This window comes from Thalassophryne amazonica, chromosome 6, assembly GCF_902500255.1.
Source record: "Thalassophryne amazonica chromosome 6, fThaAma1.1, whole genome shotgun sequence".
In the NCBI taxonomy this organism is placed as follows: Eukaryota; Metazoa; Chordata; class Actinopteri; order Batrachoidiformes; family Batrachoididae; genus Thalassophryne; species Thalassophryne amazonica.
In genome coordinates this window covers 30,848,386-30,869,278 of record NC_047108.1, presented here as the reverse complement: position 1 = coordinate 30,869,278, position 20,893 = coordinate 30,848,386, and the positions used below count along the sequence as shown (strand labels likewise).

The following is a 20,893-nucleotide window of genomic DNA, read 5'->3' as shown; positions in this document are numbered from 1 at the left end:
AACTGTGGTTATACAACTAAATACTAGTTTAGTGATCACAGGATTGCTAAAAAGCAGTTTGAAATATATTAGTTTGAGTTTGTAGCGTCAACAGCAGATGCTACTATTATTGTGAACACCCCCTTTTCTACTTTTTTTTACTAATAGCCCAATTTCATAGCCTTATGAGTGTGCAAATCATAAATGCTTGGCCTTGTTAGATTTGTGAGAATCTACTGGTACCTTGTTTCCCATGTTACAATAAAAAATATACTCAAAATCTGGATTAATCTTTTTAGTCACATAGCACTACTATTATTCTTAACACTACTGTATAAGTTACTATCATCCATGGGCACTGCTTTGGTTTACAGTTACCCAGTTTAAAATGGGGGGTGGGCTGCCTCCTCACATAGACCCTGACCACTGGACACAGATTTGCAAAAACACATTTTCAACTAGAAGCACTCAGAGTGCAAACCTCCACCAAGGCCATGGGGTCACTGACGCCATAACATCTACACGCCGTGGAATCATTGAACCTAAAAATGTCAACGATGTTTGCTCAGTAGTAAAAAAAGTTTCATCTGCTGTGACTGGATAGCATGTATCCTTAGCGCTTGGCATCACAGTTTATTGCAACTTGCACCTTTCCCAGAAGCTACTGTCATCTGAGCACTGATATTGATATTGCATGTGCTTATAGACAAAAACAAATAAGAGACAAAATTCAATTTATTTCAACTAAACTGCAAATATATGAATTTTTTAACATTTATGAAACACTTCTCTAAACAAGGCCATAGGGTCACTGACCCTAAAGAGATTCCCTCCTTGGCACAGTGATCTATTTCTTTTTGTCTCTTCTCTCTAAAATTGTATATAATAATCATTAGATTATTAATATATAAACAAAACAAAAATAAACGAAAGAAATATTACAATTTGAAAACAAATGCACCCGAACGTGATGACAGCTGCAACTGCTTAATGCTAACTTTTAACATTGAAAATGCCATAGACATGCTAACTCGTTAGCATCGGGATCCGGATCACCACTAAAATTTAATCACTTGTTCCTCTTGTCATTTCCAACCACTCCACAAAATTTCATCAAAATCCGTTCAAAACGTTTTGAGTTATCCTGCTGACAGACAGACAAACAAACGCGACCGAAAACATAACCTCCTTGGTGGAGGTAATGACAAAAAATACCAACTTACAACTCATCCAATACAAAATTCTTCATCGAACACACATCACACAATATAAGATGTATAAAATGGGCTTCACAGACTCTGATGTTTGCTCACACTGTGAGCTAAACACCACTGACACCTATGTATTTTCATGCCCTTTGGATTTGCTCACCTGTCCAGCTTTTTGTCATGAAACATGTGTCCTCCATCTCAAGATACAGAATCCCCTATCTCCCAATATATGTTTACTTAGAGACATAACAGTTTATTGAACTGCCAACTAAAACAATCTAAAAATATACTTGTAGCATTGACTATTACAAAAAAAAAAAAAAAACTCCATTGCTGAATTGGAAAGATAATCAATATCAACCACTGGTCAAACCTCCTTTTCGAATATATATCAATAGAAAAAATAGCCGCTTCATTAAGAAAACAATTACCACAATTTAATGAAACATGGTTCTTATTTATTAACTCATTAAATTTGAATTGGAAGGAAGTTGGAGGTCTGATTTTTGTTGTTTTGGTTGGTTCTCCACCTGGGCTTCCGGTGCTTTGGGACTGCCTGTCGCCTCCCCATCTCATGGTTGCCCTGGAACCTCCCTGGGGTCTGGGGTGTGTGGCCCGCTCCCAGCACTGTGCCTCTCACTTCCGACGGCCCTTCGGGGTTCAGCCTCATGTGTCACACCTTTTTAAAGCACTTCACTAGCTTAGTACTTGCACGCACATTATATTGGGTTTTAAGTAGTGCATTATAGGGTTCATATAAGTTAGGTGTCAGGTGTCCTCCCATTGTTTAGGAGCTGAAACACAGTACTTTGTGGGGAGTTCCTTCAGCAGGTGCTCTTTGACCATGGCGATGTTGAACCTTTTGCAATGTCCAGACCTCATCTTAGGGTGGATATTCAACCGGCTCCCGGAGTAGAGCAGACAGTTCCAACAGTTGTCTGCGCCAGTTATTGTCTTGGTGGACAGGACATCTTTATGGTTGCACTTTTAGAAGATGTTGTCCACACAGGTTCCAGAGTGTTTAACTTCCAACCGGTGTTATTGTTACTTTTTTGTTCAATCATTTAGAAAACTGAAGTTATAGTTAAAGAAACTTCAATATTAAGATGTGTGGGGGTCTTTTAAAAAATTCAGTAAACACTATGTTTCAAAATTTGAGTAATTCTTCCACACAAACATTTGGCCGGAGGTGAGAAATCAAATCTGTGTGAATAACTTTTGAATATATAATTTTAAATGTACAGTAGTGTTCAGAATAATACAACCCCTGGCAAAAATTATGGAATCACCAGCCTCGGAGGATGTTCATTCAGTTATTTAATTTTGTAGAAAAAAAACAGATCACAGACATGACAAAATTAAAGTCATTCAAATGGCAACTTTCTGGCTTTAAGAAACACTATAAGAAATCAGGAAAAAAAAATTGTGGCAGTCAGTAATGGTTACTTTTTTAGACCAAGCAGAAGGAAAAAAATATGGAATCACTCAGTTCTGAGGAAAAAATTATGGAATCATGAAAAACAAAAGAACGTTCCAACTTGGCAGTGATGCCGGTAACGCGTTACTCTAATCTGACCACTTTGTTTAGTAACGAGTAATCTAATGCGTTAATCTTTCCAAATCAGTAATCAGATTAAAGTTACTTCTCCATGTCACTGTGCGTTACTATTATTTTTCATTGTGGGTCGATAGCAGCATTAAACTTGGTCTGTGGGCAGGAGGTCGGGGTTCGACTGAACTGCCCACTTTCAGCGAGCTGTGAGCTTTTCATCCACGGTTTTTTTGCAGCTGCTCGACTCGTCCTCACCTCTTAAAGCGCGGTGATCAGCACACCTGCACTGAGCTTTACAAAGACATTTTTTATACTTTTTTCCCTCCTTTATTTAGAATTCTGAGCTGAGCTGCTCCATATCGTTTCGTTAAAAACAGCTGATCCTCCGTGACGCGTCAACAACTAACACTATTTTCCACTCAAATGCACCTAAACTCTCTTTCTGAGGACCACATGATGTGAAAACGCAATAAAACTTTCCTACCTGTAAATCTGGTCATTTTTTCTGCATAAATAAATGTTATCCATTCTTTGTGCTCAAACGCCAAAGCAGGGGCGAATCCAGATAGAACGGGGGCGTGGGGCAAGGATGTGCCCCCCCTCCCCACAACACCCCTAGATTAAAGGTCCAGTTTTCAATCAATCAATCAATTTTTTTTATATAGCGCCAAATCACAACAAACAGTTGCCCCAAGGCGCTTTATATTGTAAGGCAAGGCCATACAAGAATTATGTAAAACCCCAACGGTCAAAACGACCCCCTGTGAGCAAGCACTTGGCTACAGTGGAAGGAAAAACTCCCTTTTAACAGAAAGAAACCTCCAGCAGAACCAGGCTCAGGGGAGGGGCAGTCTTCTGCTGGACTGGTTGGGGCTGAGGGAGAGAACCAGGAAAAAGACATGCTGTGGAGGGGGAGCAGAGATCGATCACTAATGATTAAATGCAGAGTGGTGCATACAGAGCAAAAAGAGAAAGAAACAGTGGCATCATGGGAACCCCCCAGCAGTCTACGTCTATAGCAGCATAACTAAGGGATGGTTCAGGGTCACCTGATCCAGGCCTAACTATAAGCTTTAGCAAAAAGGAAAGTTTTAAGCCTAATCTTAAAAGTAGAGCGGGTGTCTGTCTCCCTGATCTGAATGGGAGCTTGGTTCCACAGGAGAGGAGCCTGAAAGCTGAAGGCTCTGCCTCCCATTCTACTCTTACAAACCCTAGGAACTACAAGTAAGCCTGCAGTCTGAGAGCGAAGCGCTCTATTGGGGTGATATGGTACTACGAGGTCCCTAAGATAAGATGGGACCTGATTATTCAAAACCTTATAAGTAAGAAGAAGAATTTTAAATTCTATTCTAGAATTAACAGGAAGCCAATGAAGAGAGGCCATATGGGTGAGATATGCTCTCTCCTTCTAGTCCCATCAGTACTCTAGCTGCAGCATTTTGAATTAACTGAAGGCTTTTAGGGGAACTTTTAGGACAACCTGATAATAATGAATTACCAATAGTCCAGCCTAGAGGAAATAAATGCATGAATTAGTTTTTCAGCATCACTCTGAGACAAGACCTTTCTGATTTTAGAGATATTGCGTAAATGCAAAAAAGCAGTCCTACATATTGTTTAATATGCGCTTTGAAGGACATATCCTGATCAAAAATGACTCCAAGATTTCTCACAGTATTACTAGAGGTCAGGGTAATGCCATCCAGAGTAAGGATCTGGTTAGACACCATGTTTCTAAGATTTGTGGGGCCAAGTACAATAACTTCAGTTTTATCTGAGTTTAAAAGCAGGAAATTAGAGGTCATCCATGTCTTTATGTCTGTAAGACAATCCAGTTTAGCTAATTGGTGTGTGTCCTCTGGCTTCATGGATAGATAAAGCTGGGTATCATCTGCGTAACAATGAAAATTTAAGCAATACCGTCTAATAATACTGCCTAAGGGAAGCATGTATAAAGTGAATAAAATTGGTCCTAGCACAGAACCTTGTGGAACTCCATAATTAACTTTAGTCTGTGAAGAAGATTCCCCATTTACATTAACAAATTGTAATCTATTAGACAAATATGATTCAAACCACCGCAGCGCAGTGCCTTTAATACCTATGGCATGCTCTAATCTCTGTAATAAAATTTTATGGTCAACAGTATCAAAAGCAGCACTGAGGTCTAACAGAACAAGCACAGAGACGAGTCCACTGTCCGAGGCCATAAGAAGATCATTTGTAACCTTCACTAATGCTGTTTCTGTACTATGATGAATTCTAAAACCTGACTGAAACTCTTCAAATAGACCATTCCTCTGCAGATGATCAGTTAGCTGTTTTACAACTAGCCTTTCAAGAATTTTTGAGAGAAAAGGAAGGTTGGAGATTGGCCTATAATTAGCTAAGATAGCTGGGTCAAGTGATGGCTTTTTAAGTAATGGTTTAATTACTGCCACCTTAAAAGCCTGTGGTACATAGCCAACTAACAAAGATAGATTGATCAGATTTAAGATCGAAGCATTAAATAATGGTAGGGCTTCCTTGAGCAGCCTGGTAGGAATGGGGTCTAATAAACATGTTGATGGTTTGGATGAAGTAACTAATGAAAATAACTCAGACAGAACAATCAGAGAGAAAGGAGTCTAACCAAATACCGGCATCACTGAAAGCAGCCAAAGATAACGATACGTCTTTGGGATGGTTATGAGTAATTTTTTCTCTAATAGTTAAAATTTTGTTAGCAAAGAAAGTCATGAAGTCATTACTAGTTAAAGTTAATGGAATACTCAGCTCAATAGAGCTCTGACTCTTTGTCAGCCGTGCTACAGTGCTGAAAAGAAACCTGGGGTTGTTCTTATTTTCTTCAATTAGTGATGAGTAGAAAGATGTCCTAGCTTTACGGAGGGCTTTTTTATAGAGCAACAGACTCTTTTTCCAGGCTAAGTGAAGATCTTCTAAATTAGTGAGACGCCATTTCCTCTCCAACTTATGGGTTATCTGCTTTAGAGCTACGAGTTTGTGAGTTATACCACGGAGTCAGACACTTCTGATTTAAAGCTCTCTTTTTCAGAGGAGCTACAGCATCCAAAGTTGTCTTCAATGAGGATGTAAAACTATTGACGAGATACTCTATCTCCCTTACAGAGTTTAGGTAGCTACTCTGCACTGTGTTGGTATATGGCATTAGAGAACATAAAGAAGGAATCATATCCTTAAACCTAGTTTACAGCGCTTTCTGAAAGACTCTAGTGTAATGAACTTATTCCCCACTGCTGGGTAGTCCATCATAGTAAATGTAAATGTTATTAAGAAATGATCAGACAGAAGGGAGTTTCAGGGATACTGTTAAGTCTTCTATTTCCATACCATAAGTCAGAACAAGATCTAAGATATGATTAAAGTGGTGGGTGGACTCATTTACTTTTTGAGCAAAGCCAATAGAGTCTATAATAGATTAAATGCAGTGTTGAGGCGGTCATTCTCAGCATCTGTGTGGATGTTAAAATCGCCCACTATAATTATCTATCTGAGCTAAGCACTAAGTCAGACAAAAGGTCTGAAAATTCACAGAGAAACTCACAGTAACGACCAGGTGGACGATAGATAATAACAAATAAAACTGGTTTTTGGGACTTCCAATTTGGATGGACAAGACTAAGAGACAAGCTTTCAAATGAATTAAAGCTCTGTCTGGGTTTTTGATTATTAATAAGCTGGAATGGAAGATTGCTGCTAATCCTCCTCCTCGGCCCGTGCTACGAGCATTCTGACAGTTAGTGTGACTCGGGGGTGTTGACTCATTTAAACTAACATATTCATCCTGCTGTAACCAGGTTTCTGTTAGGCAGAATAAATCAATATGTTGATCAATTATTATATCATTTACCAACAGGGACTTAGAAGAGAGAGACCTAATGTTTAATAGACCACATTTAACTGTTTTAGTCTGTGGTGCAGTTGAAGGTGCTATATTATTTTTCTTTTTGAATTTTATGCTTAAATAGATTTTTTGCTGGTTGTTGGTGGTCTGGGAGCAGGCACCGTCTCTACGGGGATGGGGTAATGAGGGGATGGCAGGGGGAGAGAAGCTGCAGAGAGGTGTGTAAGACTACAACTCTGCTTCCTGGTCCCAACCCTGGATAGTCACGGTTTGGAGGATTTAAGAAAATTGGCCAGATTTCTAGAAATGAGAGCTGCTCCATCCAAAGTGGGATGGATGCCGTCTCTCCTAACAAGACCAGGTTTTCCCCAGAAGCTTTGCCAATTATCTATGAAGCCCACCTCATTTTTTTGGACACCACTCAGACAGCCAGCAATTCAAGGAGAACATGCGGCTAAACATGTCACTCCCGGTCCGATTGGGGAGGGGCCCAGAGAAAACTACAGAGTCCGACATTGTTTTTGCAAAGTTACACACCGATTTAATGTTAATTTTAGTGACCTCCGATTGGCGTAACCGGGTGTCATTACTGCTGATGTGAATTACAATCTTACCAAATTTACGCTTAGCCTTAGCCAGCAGTTTCAAATTTCCTTCAATTTTGAAATCTTTTTTTACTACAACTACTACTACTACTTAAAATAATATTAATTTCGACAAGTAAAATATTTAGAGAATTTAAATGTTAGAAAAATGTCAGAATGAATTTAATAGTTACATTTATAAACAATGTAGGTTTGAAATTGCAAGTTTTACTGTTACAGTGCTGTCAACAGTTAAATATGAGGTCAAGAAAGAGGTCTTTATTTTACTTTTTATAAAACAAGTATTTATTTTCATTGAAGTTAAGAAAGGGTGACTATAAAGTAAGTTTTGGCAAAACAGGTATCATTGTCATGTTGAGGTGGGTTGTTGTCGGCAGCTGGGGAAAGTAAAAAAGTAACTAGTAATCTAACTTAGTTACTTTTACAATTAAGTAATCAGTAAAGTAACTAAGTTACTTTTTCAAGGAGTAATCAGTAATCAGTAATTGGATTACTTTTTCAAAGTAACTGTGGCAACACTGGCTCCAACACATCACTAGTATTTGTTGCACCATCTCTGGTTTTTATAACAGCTTGCAGTCTCTGAGGCATGGACTTAATGAGTGACAAACAGTACTCTTCATCAATCTGGTTCCAACCTTCTCTGATTGCTGTTGCCAGATCAGCTTTGCAGGTTGGAGTCTTGTCATGGACCATTTTCTTCAACTTCCACCAAAGATTTTCAATTGGATTAAGATCCGGACTATTTGCAGGCCATGCCATTGACCCTATGTGTCTTTTTGCAAGGAATGTTTTCAGTTTTTGCTCTATGGCAAAATGCATTATCATCTTGAAAAATTATTTCATCATCCCCGAGCATCCTTTCAATTGATGGGATAAGAAAAGTGTCCAAAATATCAACGTAAACTTGTGCATTTATTGATGATGTAATGACAGCCATCTCCCCAATGCCTTTACCTGACATGCAGCCCCATATCATCAATGACTGTGGAAATTTACATGTTCTCTTCAGGCAGTCATCTTTATAAATCTCATTGGAACGGCACCAAACAAAAGTTCCAGAATCATCACCTTGCCCAATGCAGATTCGAGATTCATCACTGAATATGACTTTCATCCAGTCACCCACAGTCCACGATTGCTTTTCCTTAGCCCATTGTAACCTTGTTTTTTTTCTGTTTAAGTGTTAATGATGGCTTTCCTTTAGCTTTTCTGTATGTAAATCCCATTTCCTTTAGGCGGTTTCTTACAGTTCCGTCACAGACGTTGACTCCAGTTTCCTCCCATCCGTTCCTCATTTGTTTTGTTGTGCATTTTCGATTTTTGAGACATATTGCTTTAAGTTTTCTGTCTTGACGCTTTGGTGTCTTCCTTGGTCTACCAGTATGTTTGCCTTTAACAACCTTCAATTGACAATCTCTCATGTTGGAGCCATGATTCATGTCAGTCCACTTGGTGCAACAGCTCTCCAAGGTGTGATCACTCCTTTTTAGATGCAGACTAACGAGCAGATCAGATTTGATGCAGGTGTTAGTTTTGGGGATGAAAATTTACAGGGTGATTCCATAATTTATTCCTCAGAATTGAGTGATTCCATATTTTTTTCCCTCTGCTTGGTCTAAAAAAGTAACCGTTACTGACTGCCACAATTATTTGTCCTGATTTCTTATAGTGTTTCTTAAAGCCAGAAAGTTGCCATTTGAAATGACTTTAGTTTTGTATCATGTCTGTGATCTGCTTTTTTTCTACAAAATTAAACAACTGAATGAACATCCTCTGAGGCCGGTGATTCCATAATTATTGCCAGGGGTTGTAGTAGTGCTATGTGACTAAAAGATTAATCCAGGTTTTGAGTATATTTCTTATTGTTACATGGGAAACAAGGTACCAGTAGATTCAGTAGATTCTCACAAATCCAACAAGACCAAGCATTCATGATATGCACACTCTTAAGGCTATGAAATTGGGCTATTATTAAAAAAAAAAAATAGGAAAGGGGGTGTTCACAATAATAGTAGTGTGGCATTCAGTCAGTGAATTCATAAATTTTGTGGAAAAAAACAGGTGTGAATCAGGTGTCCCCTATTTAAGGATGAATCCAGCACCTCTTGAACATGCTTTTCTCTTTGAAAGCCTGAGGAATATGGGACATTCAAGACATTGCTCAGAATAACAGCGTAGTTTGATTAAAAAGTTGATTGGAGAGGGGAAAACTTACACGCAGGTGCAAAAATTATACACTGTTCATCTACAATGATCTCCAATGCTTTAAAATGGACAAAAAAAAAAAAAAAAAAAGACGCGTGGAAGAAAACAGAAAACAACCATCAAAATGGATAGAAGAACAACCAGAATGGCAAAGGCTCACCCACTGATCAGCTCCAGGATGATCAAAGACAGTCTGGAGTTACCTGTAAGTGCTGTGACAGTTAGGAGACGCCTGTGTGAAGCTAATTTATTTGCAAGAATCCCCCACAAAGTCCCTCTGTTAAATAAGACGTGCAGAAGAGGATACAATTTGCCAAAGAACACATCAACTGGCCTAAAGAGAAATGGGGGAATATTTTGTGGACTGATGAGAGTAAAATTGTTCTTTTTGGGTCCAAGGGCCGCAGACAGTTTGTGAGACGACCCCCAAAATCTGAATTCAAGCCACAGTTCACAGTGAAGGCAGTGAAGCATGGTGGTGCAAGCATCATGATATGGGCATGTTTCTCCTACTATGGTGTTGGGCCTCTATACTGTATACCAGGTATCATGGATCAGTTTGGATTTGTCAAAATACTTGAAGAGGTCATGCTGCCTTATGCTGAAGAGGACATGCCCTTGAAATGGGTGTTTCAACAAGACAATGACCCCAAGCACACTAGTAACTGAGCAAAATCTTGGTTCCAAACCAACAAAATTAATGTCTCGCAGATGTGAAGAAATAATGAAAACTGTGGTTATACAACTAAATACTAGTTTAGTGATTCACAGGATTGCTAAAAAAGCAGTTTGAACATAATAGGTTTGAGTTTGTAGCGTCAACAGCAGATGCTACTATTATTGTGAACACCCCCTTTTCTACTTTTTTTACTAATAGCCCAATTTCATAGCCTTAAGAGTGTACATATCATGAATGCTTGGTCTTGTTGGATTTGTGAGAATCTACTGAATCTACTGGTACCTTGTTTCCCATGTAACAATAAAAAATATACTCAAAACCTGGATTAATCTTTTTAGTTGCATAGCACTACTATTGTTCTGAACACTACTGTAATAATGAAAAAAGGCTGTTCCATCTGGACATTATACATACTTCTCCAAATAGTTAAAGGGACAGTGTTTTGACCATAGACAGTGTACACAGTCAAAAGCTTGAACATACACACAAATGCACCCTGTATTACACATTCAGTTGGTGCACAGTCAAAACAGTGAAGAAGGGAACAAATGAAAGCTGTGAAAGCTCTATCAAATGAACATGTGGATCAATACTGGATCTGCTGTGGTAACCCCACACAAAAGCAGGAGCAAGCACAAAACAAAACAAAAAAAAAAAAAAAAACTGTTACATATATTCAAAAAAAAGGGGGGGGGAGAAACACGCACACAAAGAGATTGCTAGTTTATCTGAGACATTTATTACATTTAGAGCAAATAGTTTCTCTCATATGAATAGTGGTGTATAAGGTGGACAGAGGTCTAAGAGCCAAATGTTCTCTTGTGTGAATTGTGTCATGTGTCTGATCAGCTTGTCTTTTCATTCAAGTCTTTTACCACACCAAGAACAGTCAAATGGTTTCACTCACACTCTTTTTAATGTCTCTTAGATTTCTTAGAGTGTAATGGACCCCAGACCCAGGGGGCTCTCTTCAAGTTGGCAACTGGTTTCTGTAGGTGATAACTGATAACTGTACTTCTTGGGCATCTGGGTGACCAGGGATTGCCTCCAGGTACTTCTTATGCTTTTTCACAACTGTAAGTTGTGCTTGTCAAGGGCAATTGCTGTCCTTCCATCTGTCCATACAGCAAAACCTTTTGCATCCTAAAATTCAAGAACCACTAATGTCTGAGATTTAAATTTTTGCATGAGGAATATTGTATACCTAAAGACCTGCATGCTAAATTTTCATTATTTGGTTATTCTCACTCATATTTTGGGTGTTTTATTATCCAGAATCATTACATAGTACTATAGCAAAGAATGGCACTATTTTCATCATAAAACTGACTGCTTATTCTTAAAAATTATTATTTCCTACAATATTGTTTTAAGGCCACTTCACACATAACACGATGTTGGGCGAATCAGGCTGAAACAGGCCGAATGGCGAAACTCGAAAGATTTCAGCCACAGTGGTGAAAGACAGATGGTCAGACAGCCATGTACGGATGCCATACTATCCCACTGCGACAGTTTTGTGCATGATTGTGTGCACGCACACGAATAGTGTGACCATCATGAGAGGTGCGATACCACATCACAGTCTCACAGCAGCGGAAGCAATTAAATGTACAAATGTTCATAAATTTAAGAAAATGTATAAGGACAAAATAATGGGACTATAGAACATTATAAGAACAATAAATGTACCATTTAACTGTAAGACAATCATGTTACTGGTAATGATGTTTAATTGATGCTTGATGACTTGATGCTGTGACAGCGTCTGTGTTAGAATTGAGGAAACAAACGGACTTCTTTTTGTCTATTAAAATATTTAACTCCTGTTATAAAGAGCAGAGAATACAAGAATATTGTCCTACTGTTCCTTTTTGTTCATGGATCAGGCCCATAGAAGTAAGACAAAGAATTAATGAAATTACATAAATGAGATGAAATAAAATCATCCCTCTCTCCCTCGCGCATGCACTGACTGGAGGTGAGGCCAGCGAAGTTCACAGCTGCAGGTGCTTGGATGGGGGGGATGACACACCTGCATGTCATTTGTAGTGGTCAGGGAGGTCCTAGTGCTCACGGGGCGGACACGACACACTGACCACACCTGGACAGTGGTATCCTGGGCACTACATTCGTGCCGCAACTGCTGCTGGAAGTTCACATGTGGTACCTAGACTCTGGCCAAGTGTGGGTCGACTGGGCATTCGGGCACCATTCATCCTCATTCGGCCGCTAGTGTGAAGGCTGGGCTGGCTCGACTGCAACATTCAGCCAGGGTTCAATGTGGCCGATCATTTCGCGCAACCTCTTGACCGTGGTCCGAATGGTCCCACCTGTGTACGACATGTACAAATGTTGCAACCACGGTCAGATAGCAATACGACCTCATCTTGACCGCCGTTCAATTGGGTTTCGAGCACGAGCGAGACATGAATGTGGAGTGCATGTGCTGTGGTCTAACAGTTGTGCTGACTGCTGTATGAGGCTTTTGAGTACGGCTCGGATTTTTCACAAGAGCCATTCAAATCCTCTTTCGTGTGCTATTTGGCCTCATTCATGTTATGTGTGAAGGGGCCTTTAATATGGGTCAAGGGCTGAGGGTCAACATGTCAACTTATATTTGTGTTCCTTACCCTTAGGAGCAATTTACCTGTTCTTCATAAGCTCTATGAATTCTCATATGTTTGGTCAGATTACCCTTCTGTCCAAATCTTTTACCACAATCGGAACACCCAAATATTTTCTCTCCCGTATGAATTTTCAAGTGTCTGATCAGATTGCTCTCTTGTCCAAATCTTTTACAACACTGTGAACAGCCAAATGGTTTCTCACCTGTATGAATAATCATGTGTCTGATCATATCACTCTTTTGCCCAAATCTTTTACTACACTCAGAACACTGAAATGGTTTCTGTCCCGTATGAGTTCTCATGTGTGTGAGTAGATCACGCTTCCGTCCAAATATTTTACCACAATTAGAACAGTCAAATGTTTTCACTCCTGTATGGATTCTCATGTGTGTAATAAGACTGTCCTTCCATCTAAATCTTGTACCACACTCAGAACAGCAAAATGGTTTCTCTCCCGTGTGTATTCTCATGTGTTTGGTCAGATTACCCTTCTGTCCAAATCTTTTACCACACTCGCAACACCCAAATATTTTCTCTCCCGTATGAATTCTCAAGTGTCTGATCAGATTGCTCTCTTGTCCAAATCTTTTACAACACTGTGAACATCCAAATGGTTTCTCACCTGTATGAATTCTCATGTGTCTGATCAAATCACTCTTTTGTCCAAATCTTTTACGACACTCAGAACATTGAAATGGTTTCTGTCCCGTATGAGTTCTCATGTGTGTGAGCAGATCGTGCTTCCGTCTAAATATTTTACCACAGTTAGAACAGTTAAATGTTTTTAATCCTGTATGAATTCTCATGTGTATCATTAGACTGTCCTTCCATCCATATCTTGTACCACACTCAGAACAGCAAAATGGTTTCTCCCCTGTATGAACTCCTATGTGTTTGATCAAATTACCCTTCTCTCCAAATCTATTACCACATTCAGAACAGCTAAGTGACTCTTCACTAGCTTGCATTCCTCTTTGCTGTTTTGAGACATTGCAATTTGTCTGAGAGATAAAACCTAAATGAACTTGTTCAGTCTCTTTCCAATCATGGCTGTTGTGAGTCTCAGATTTAGAGCTGTCTGAACTCCAACTATTGGTATGTGGTTGTAAATAACAATACAGACCGGAGCTCCTGGCTGGTTGTGGTCCTCCATAGTCCTCTTCATCAGCTTGTGTTGTCAATTCTTTGTTTACAGTCGAGCTGCTGGCTACAGGCTCATCCTCTGCACCCTCATCACTTTGGCTTTGAAGATCCTGTGATGACTGTGTTTTTTCATCATGTTCACTCTTCACAGGGACAGCAGTGAAAATTAACTCTGTTATATCAGCCTCCTCCAGCTGGTGAAGCTGCTGGCTGTTACACAGGTTCTCTTGTTCCTCTTTAATGTCCTCCTGGTCAACATTCTGATGCCACTCCTGCGGTTCAAGGGGAATTTCTTCTTTAATCACCAACAACTGCTGCATGACTGCAAAGAATCAATTAAATGGAAAATAAAACAATATTCATGAAAATAAGGCAGCAGAGTGGTGAGTATGACCTGCTGACAGTTCAGTCAGACATCTTACTTTCAAGCATAGGTAATTTCAGCAGGGGATTTTGATGCTGTTGCGGTAAAATCCAACTAAGTGGAGGTTAAAGCAACTGTGTGTACATCATGCAGTCGTGAACGCAGCCTGTAAAAACAGCCTCATGCTTCTCTTGCCGCACACTCTATGCACTTCTGATTTCAAAAACTGACAGAATCAAAAAATTTACAGAGTTGAGGACAATCGTCTCTTACCCTATGCACACATGAGCCTATTGAATCAAGCATTGTGCTCAATGTATGTGGACAGCCAAGCTTGCCAAAAGTCCACAGCCCCCAAAAAATAAGTTTCCCTGACTTTTTCAGAGTGTCTACTCTGCAGGACCACTGATCTGAATGAATTTGGATCAGAGGTTATGACTAATGAATTTAGCCTGAAAGGGTTAAGAAAATGTTGAAATGTTGGTTTGCATTCCTCACAAAGGAGAAGATGAAGAACCATGCACTACTTTTTCTGGGTCAGGCTCAAAACTTTTCAATCACCCCTCATATGTGCAAACAGGGTGCACAGCAGATTTAAGAATGCAACTTCTGAGGAAATCGAAAGCCCCACTCCACACCTCCAACATCACTGCAGAGGAGTCATAATGCACAGTTTGGTGGAAATTTCAGGCTGAAGGAGGAGCTGAGAAAAGCAGGCTGTGATGATGATGACGTTGTGGGTATGAGGCATTTGTTAAGGGAATCTGAATAGGTGACTACAAAAATAAGTTAAGAGTTTTAGTGGCTGATCTGCATGTCAGCCTCAAACTACAAAATATGAGTAAGATCACAAAGGTAGTGAAGGAGCTGTGGGTGGGGAAAACTCCAGTGAACTGGTGTATTGGACCTGAACTCCTCCAGGAAGGTGAAGATGCTCCTCTCCTGGTTTTGCAAAAAAGCTTTTTTTTTTTTTTGCCATTTAGAAGACAGGTACTATCCCTCTGGATTGAAAGAAATTACTTTCTAATTCTTCCAAGGGGAGTTTCAATTTCAAGGGCAGAGTATCCACAGGCATGACTGTCACTGATGTGACGTGAATATGAAGCATCACCGTAAAGCACTTTGACGGTCTCCTTCAGATGGAAATGTAGAAATGCCATCCAATTAATGATGTGGTAGATGAGTGGCAAGTAACTAGGGCTGAATCCTGTTAAATATGATCCTTCCTTGTATTTTTCACAATATAGAGTGAGACAGCATCATGATATCTGAAATAACAACATCACTCCCAGCCTAATTATATCTAAACTTTAAGCAGTTTCTGGGTGTGTTTTTACCATTATTTCATTTTTACATGCCGACAGCTGCTGGCAATCTCATACAGAGACTTTAGAGCATTGCCTTTCTTTATTGAAAAGCTGGATGTCAAGTAATTTCTTACTTTTAAATCTGGAGAAGACTGAAATGATGGTCCTTGGTCCAGAGAGAGATACAGAAACCAATGTGATCAGCTAACGCTAACTGTTAGAATGGCATAAGCAGGGGTCACCCCACTGAATCTGGTCTGTTTGAGGCTCCTTCCATATCCTTGCCACAGTCGCCTGTGTGCTGGCTCAGTGGGGTTGGTAACCTTACCCGTGTGAAGCGCTGTGAGGCAGCATTACTGTGATTTGGCGCTATATAAATGAAAATAAATTGAAACTGAATTTTACTTAAGGCTCATTTGTCATCACGCCTGTGTTGCGACCAAGTAATTTATATACATATTTTATACATTGCTAATTTGGATTTTATTTTGACTTGACGGACGTGGACGTTCACGTACTGTGCTGGCTAGTCCATGAACACTTTGTGTAAAATGACCACTTGGAATTGGGGTAAATAAAGTTGCTAAATGAAAGATGCCGCCTGGTCTGGTTCAAGAGTGCAACATAAACTTAGTGTTTCTGCCTGGTGGGAGTTCTTGCCACAAAGCAAGTGAGTTACCAGCGACTAGCAATGGATGCTGCAAGAGCTAACGTTACCTGCTAACCAAGCCAACATCAAGACTGAGGTTCTGCAAAACAAAGCAGTGAAGGAGAGAAAATACTGTGCTGGTGAGAATTTTTTTTTTTTGACTGAAACCTTTTTGGCGATGACAGATTGTACGGTGAAGCAGTACAACACGAGCACCGAAGGCACAAAGTCCTCTCTGGGAATCCAGGGCATGCCCTCCAGAATTTTTTTTTAACAATGGTGCATTTTGGTGCATTCTGGTAGATTCTTGACACATAATTCTTACATTAAAAAAAATAGTGTTCTCAGTTATATCTAAAAAAAATATAAGCTTAGAAAGTGATTTTTTTCTATTAAATGTGTATCTTTGACTGCAAGAAAATTTGGATACAGTGACACCATTTTTAATGGTACCACCATAACCCAATATATCATACTATATAATAAGACATCCAAATAATCTGTTTAATTTTATATGAAATAATAAAAGCTTCAGATCAATGATCATTCTCTACATCAAAATATGAGATCAAATAAAAGTTAACTATGATTTGTACATATTTTTCTTTTTCTGCCAATGCAGACTTTCTCTGAATTGTTACCAACTTCAGTTACCAATACTGCAGATGGTAGAGAGGCTTGAATCTTCGATTGGACTGGGTTGCTTGACGCGAGGACGTTTCGCTTCTAATCGCAGAAGCTTCCTCAGCTAAATTTCTTGCTCTGGTAGTCTGACTTGTCAAGACATAAGTCAGACTACCAAATCAAGAAATTATAGATTCAAGCTTCTCTACTATGGAAACCACCTGGACAACTGAGAGCCTTCACAGAAATACTGCAGATGATTGTTTCTTTGTGAATTTAAATGAAAAAAATGAATACTACATGAAACCTATGAGATTATCTGACTTCAGTTCAATCTGGTATCATATTTAATATCTATTCACAGTTCCCAGAGTTTTTCTGAAAAAAAAAAAAATCATATTTTAATCAATAATGGTAAACCAAATCAAATATGAATGTAAATTTTTCAGATTTTTATAACTTCACCTTATGCAGTGACTGGAAGGCTTTTAATGTCAAAATTCTATTTAAATGTGTGTATCCAGGACTCATTTTTTTTCTTCCAAACAAAGCACAACCTGCTTGGGTGGGCATCTCTTATTTATTATTTATTTATTTACATGGGGTTGTGCTGATTTTTTCCCCTCTTGGTTTGGACTTGAGACACGCTTTGCTATTAAATTCAACAGGCATATTTTGATCTTTTTCAATATTTAAGAACATTTGACTAAAACATTAACCGTCGTTATCATTTGAATGTGTTTCAGTGACTTTTCAGGCTGGATTAAAAGGCGCTGGTGGCCACGTTACTAATATTGATTTCTAACGGTTGACATCTTTACTGGCTTTGAGAGGGGTTCATGAGGAAATTGCGGACCTGCTGTTTCTAAAAAGCAGCGAGTCGAAGCGCTGCTTGCTGGTTCAAGCAGCAAGCAGAGCTGCTGCAGAAGTTGTAGTTGTGCAATCAAGGTAGAGAAATGATCATTTTCCCGATAAACACAATCAAAAACAAAAAGGCTACTGATGTCCGTGGATCGAATCATTTCTTAACAGGAACCGCTTTTCGATGCCCAAACCCTATATCAGAATAAATAAATTTCTGAGCTGAATATACACCAGGTTTCACACAGTTACACCCTGTCACATGATGCCGACCGTATTGAAACGCTAGTGTATGTTTAATAAGTGATGGGTAAGTTTTGTACAAGTTACGAGCATGCTGATATACGTTGTAATACAGCAAGTACCTCAAAAAGTTTGGGCATGCACAATATTTTCGACATATGCCGGCGTATGACTCATACGTTATCGGTAAGTTATGCAACTGTTGACACACATTTTCTTGTAAGTTACTCATAAGTCATTACCCTGACCTCTAGTAACACTGTGAGAAATCTTGGAGTCATTTTTGATCAGGATATGTCATTCAAAGTGCATATTAAACAAATATGTAGGACTGCTTTTTTGCATTTACGCAATATCTCTAAAATTAGAAAGGTCTTGTCTCAGAGTGATGCTGAAAAACTAATTCACGCATTTATTTCCTCTAGGCTGGACTATTGTAATTCATTATTATCAGGTTGTCCTAAAAGTTCCCTAAAAAGCCTTCAGTTAATTCAAAATGCTGCAGCTAGAGTACTGACGGGGACTAGAAGGAGAGAGCATATCTCACCCATATTGGCCTCTCTTCATTGGCTTCCTGTTAATTCTAGAATAGAATTTAAAATTCTTCTTCTTACTTATAAGGTTTTGAATAATCAGGTCCCATCTTATCTTAGGGACCTCGTAGTACCATATCACCCCAATAGAGCACTTCGCTCTCAGACTGCAGGCTTACTTGTAGTTCCTAGGGTTTGTAAGAGTAGAATGGGAGGCAGAGCCTTCAGCTTTCAGGCTCCTCTCCTGTGGAACCAGCTCCCAATTCAGATCAGGGAGACAGACACCCTCTCTACTTTTAAGATTAGGCTTAAAACTTTCCTTTTTGCTAAAGCTTATAGTTAGGGCTGGATCGGGTGACCCTGAACCATCCCTTAGTTATGCTGCTATAGACGTAGACTGCTGGGGGGTTCCCATGATGCACTGTTTCTTTCTCTTTTTGCTCTGTATGCACCACTCTGCTTTTAATCATTAGTGATCGATCTCTGCTCCCCTCCACAGCATGTCTTTTTCCTGGTTCTCTCCCTCAGCCCCAACCAGTCCCAGCAGAAGACTGCCCCTCCCTGAGCCTGGTTCTGCTGGAGGTTTCTTCCTGTTAAAGGGAGTTTTTCCTTCCCACTGTAGCCAAGTGCTTGCTCACAGGGGGTCGTTTTTGACCGTTGGGGTTTTACATAATTATTGTATGGCCTTGCCTTACAATATAAAGCACCTTGGGGCAACTGTTTGTTGTGATTTGGCGCTATATAAAAAAAAAATTGATTGATTGATGATAAGTAGAAACACATCCATTAATACTGTCCATAGATTGGCTGAAAGCGATAATCCTCATGCAAACACGCTGTTTCAAATATTAAAACCATTCACACACGGAGCAAATTCATCTTACCTGTTACATTGTTTTATGTTGAATTCATCATCACAGCCTGATGAAAATGTATCCCCATAAATAAAGCGTCCTGATTTGGAAAACTATGTCTGAAAATACAGTTCCTTGTCGTGGCTGAAGAAACGTAGCCTGTTAAAAGAAGTCCCTCTGTGGTTTTTTCTAATCAGCCCACGACACTGGCGTTTTGCACAACAAAACAATTAGCTTATTTTAAAAGTTCAAAGAGTTACAGCGCCTCATTCATTCATGTCAGCATTTACAACAGCCATCAGTTGATAGTTCTGCATTCTACATGCAATGAAAATAAATTCCATGATCCACCAAGACAAAAATAAAATAGAATAATGTTAAATTATTTTGTTTTGCCTTTGTGTGGAGGGGGCAAAGCCGTGCGACAGCGTACGCACACTCGATAACGTGCTCATCGATATTTCTGTGTTCCACCTGCAAAACAAAAGGGTTCTGCCGGTGGTAGAAATGCAAACCAAGCCAGACTTAACTGTTCCAACCCACACTGTGCCGTGCAGTACCAACCCGGACTGCTCGGTGTAAACGGGGCTGTCAGCATACACTGGCTAAATCATTATGGTGCGACAGCTGTATAATTTATTAAATGTACACCCACGTATGCCAGCATTTTTTAATACGGTTGGCACACAATGACTAAATCGTCAAGATGTGACAGGCCCCTGACTGACAGAGACTTTGGAGACCCACTCACTGAGTGACTCCATGAATTATATGCATGCCCTGTTAATTGTAAGGAATAAAAACAACACATCACTGTTTGATTTTACCCTACATTGATCATTTTACACATGCAGACATTCATATATATATATATATATAAATTTTCAATGTTGGATGATGTAAATGATATGTCAGTCCCACTTTTCACCCTCTCCATCAGTGTGTGAATGTAAATGCCTGCATGGACCTGAGTTGCTGGCTTCTTGTGATCCTCCAGATTTCTCTCCATCGCCTTCTATTTTCAGTGTTCTAGGTTCAGATGCTTTGCTGGAAAGAAGCTCCACTTCTGTGCTCTCATCTCGTTGGGTTTGATGAAGCTCTGATGACTGTGGTTTTTCTTCATCTTCACTCATTACAGTCTGGCAGATATGTGAAATATAGCAAACAACTGTGGGTTTATACATAGAAGCATGAAATTTGCCACATGTCTAGACCATGGCCCTAGTACACATTTTAGCTATGGAGACGGTGAAAGCATTGCGAACACCCCAAAATTTGGCCCAGGAGGATTTAAAAATGAAAATGACAGTAGACACAACTGTATTATATAAAAACAAAGCTGTTCTGTAGATTTCAGAAATATATACATTTTATAAATCAAAACAAATATTAAAATGCTTCTCTAGCTGTGCAAGAGGAATAGCATCATCTTAGTCGGACATGGTGACTAAGCTGCTTCAGGGACCTGAAATACCAATTATATACATGAAATACCAATTTCAAACATATTCGGCTATATAAGCCATGTCAAAAATTTTGGTTTAAAAAAATATTAACATTTTTACTAAACATTACTAAACATTTTT

At 39.3% G+C, this 20,893-nt stretch overlaps 1 protein-coding gene across 2 annotated transcripts in view; it reads right to left on the bottom strand.

Annotated features, from left to right (window-relative positions):
- Positions 1-20,893, bottom strand: part of LOC117511989 (gastrula zinc finger protein XlCGF57.1-like) — a 32,962-nt gene that overhangs the window by 3,010 nt on the left and 9,059 nt on the right. Inside the window, exons 3-4 of one of the 2 annotated variants that reach the window (XM_034171912.1) lie at positions 20,275-20,446; positions 13,853-14,194 (exon numbers count right to left, since the gene is read on the bottom strand). In XM_034171912.1, the coding sequence (XP_034027803.1) occupies positions 13,853-14,194; positions 20,275-20,446 (514 nt within the window). Of the gene's footprint in view, positions 1-10,858; positions 14,195-20,274; positions 20,447-20,893 lie in introns of those variants that run through there. The other variant, XM_034171911.1, reaches the window with a different exon arrangement.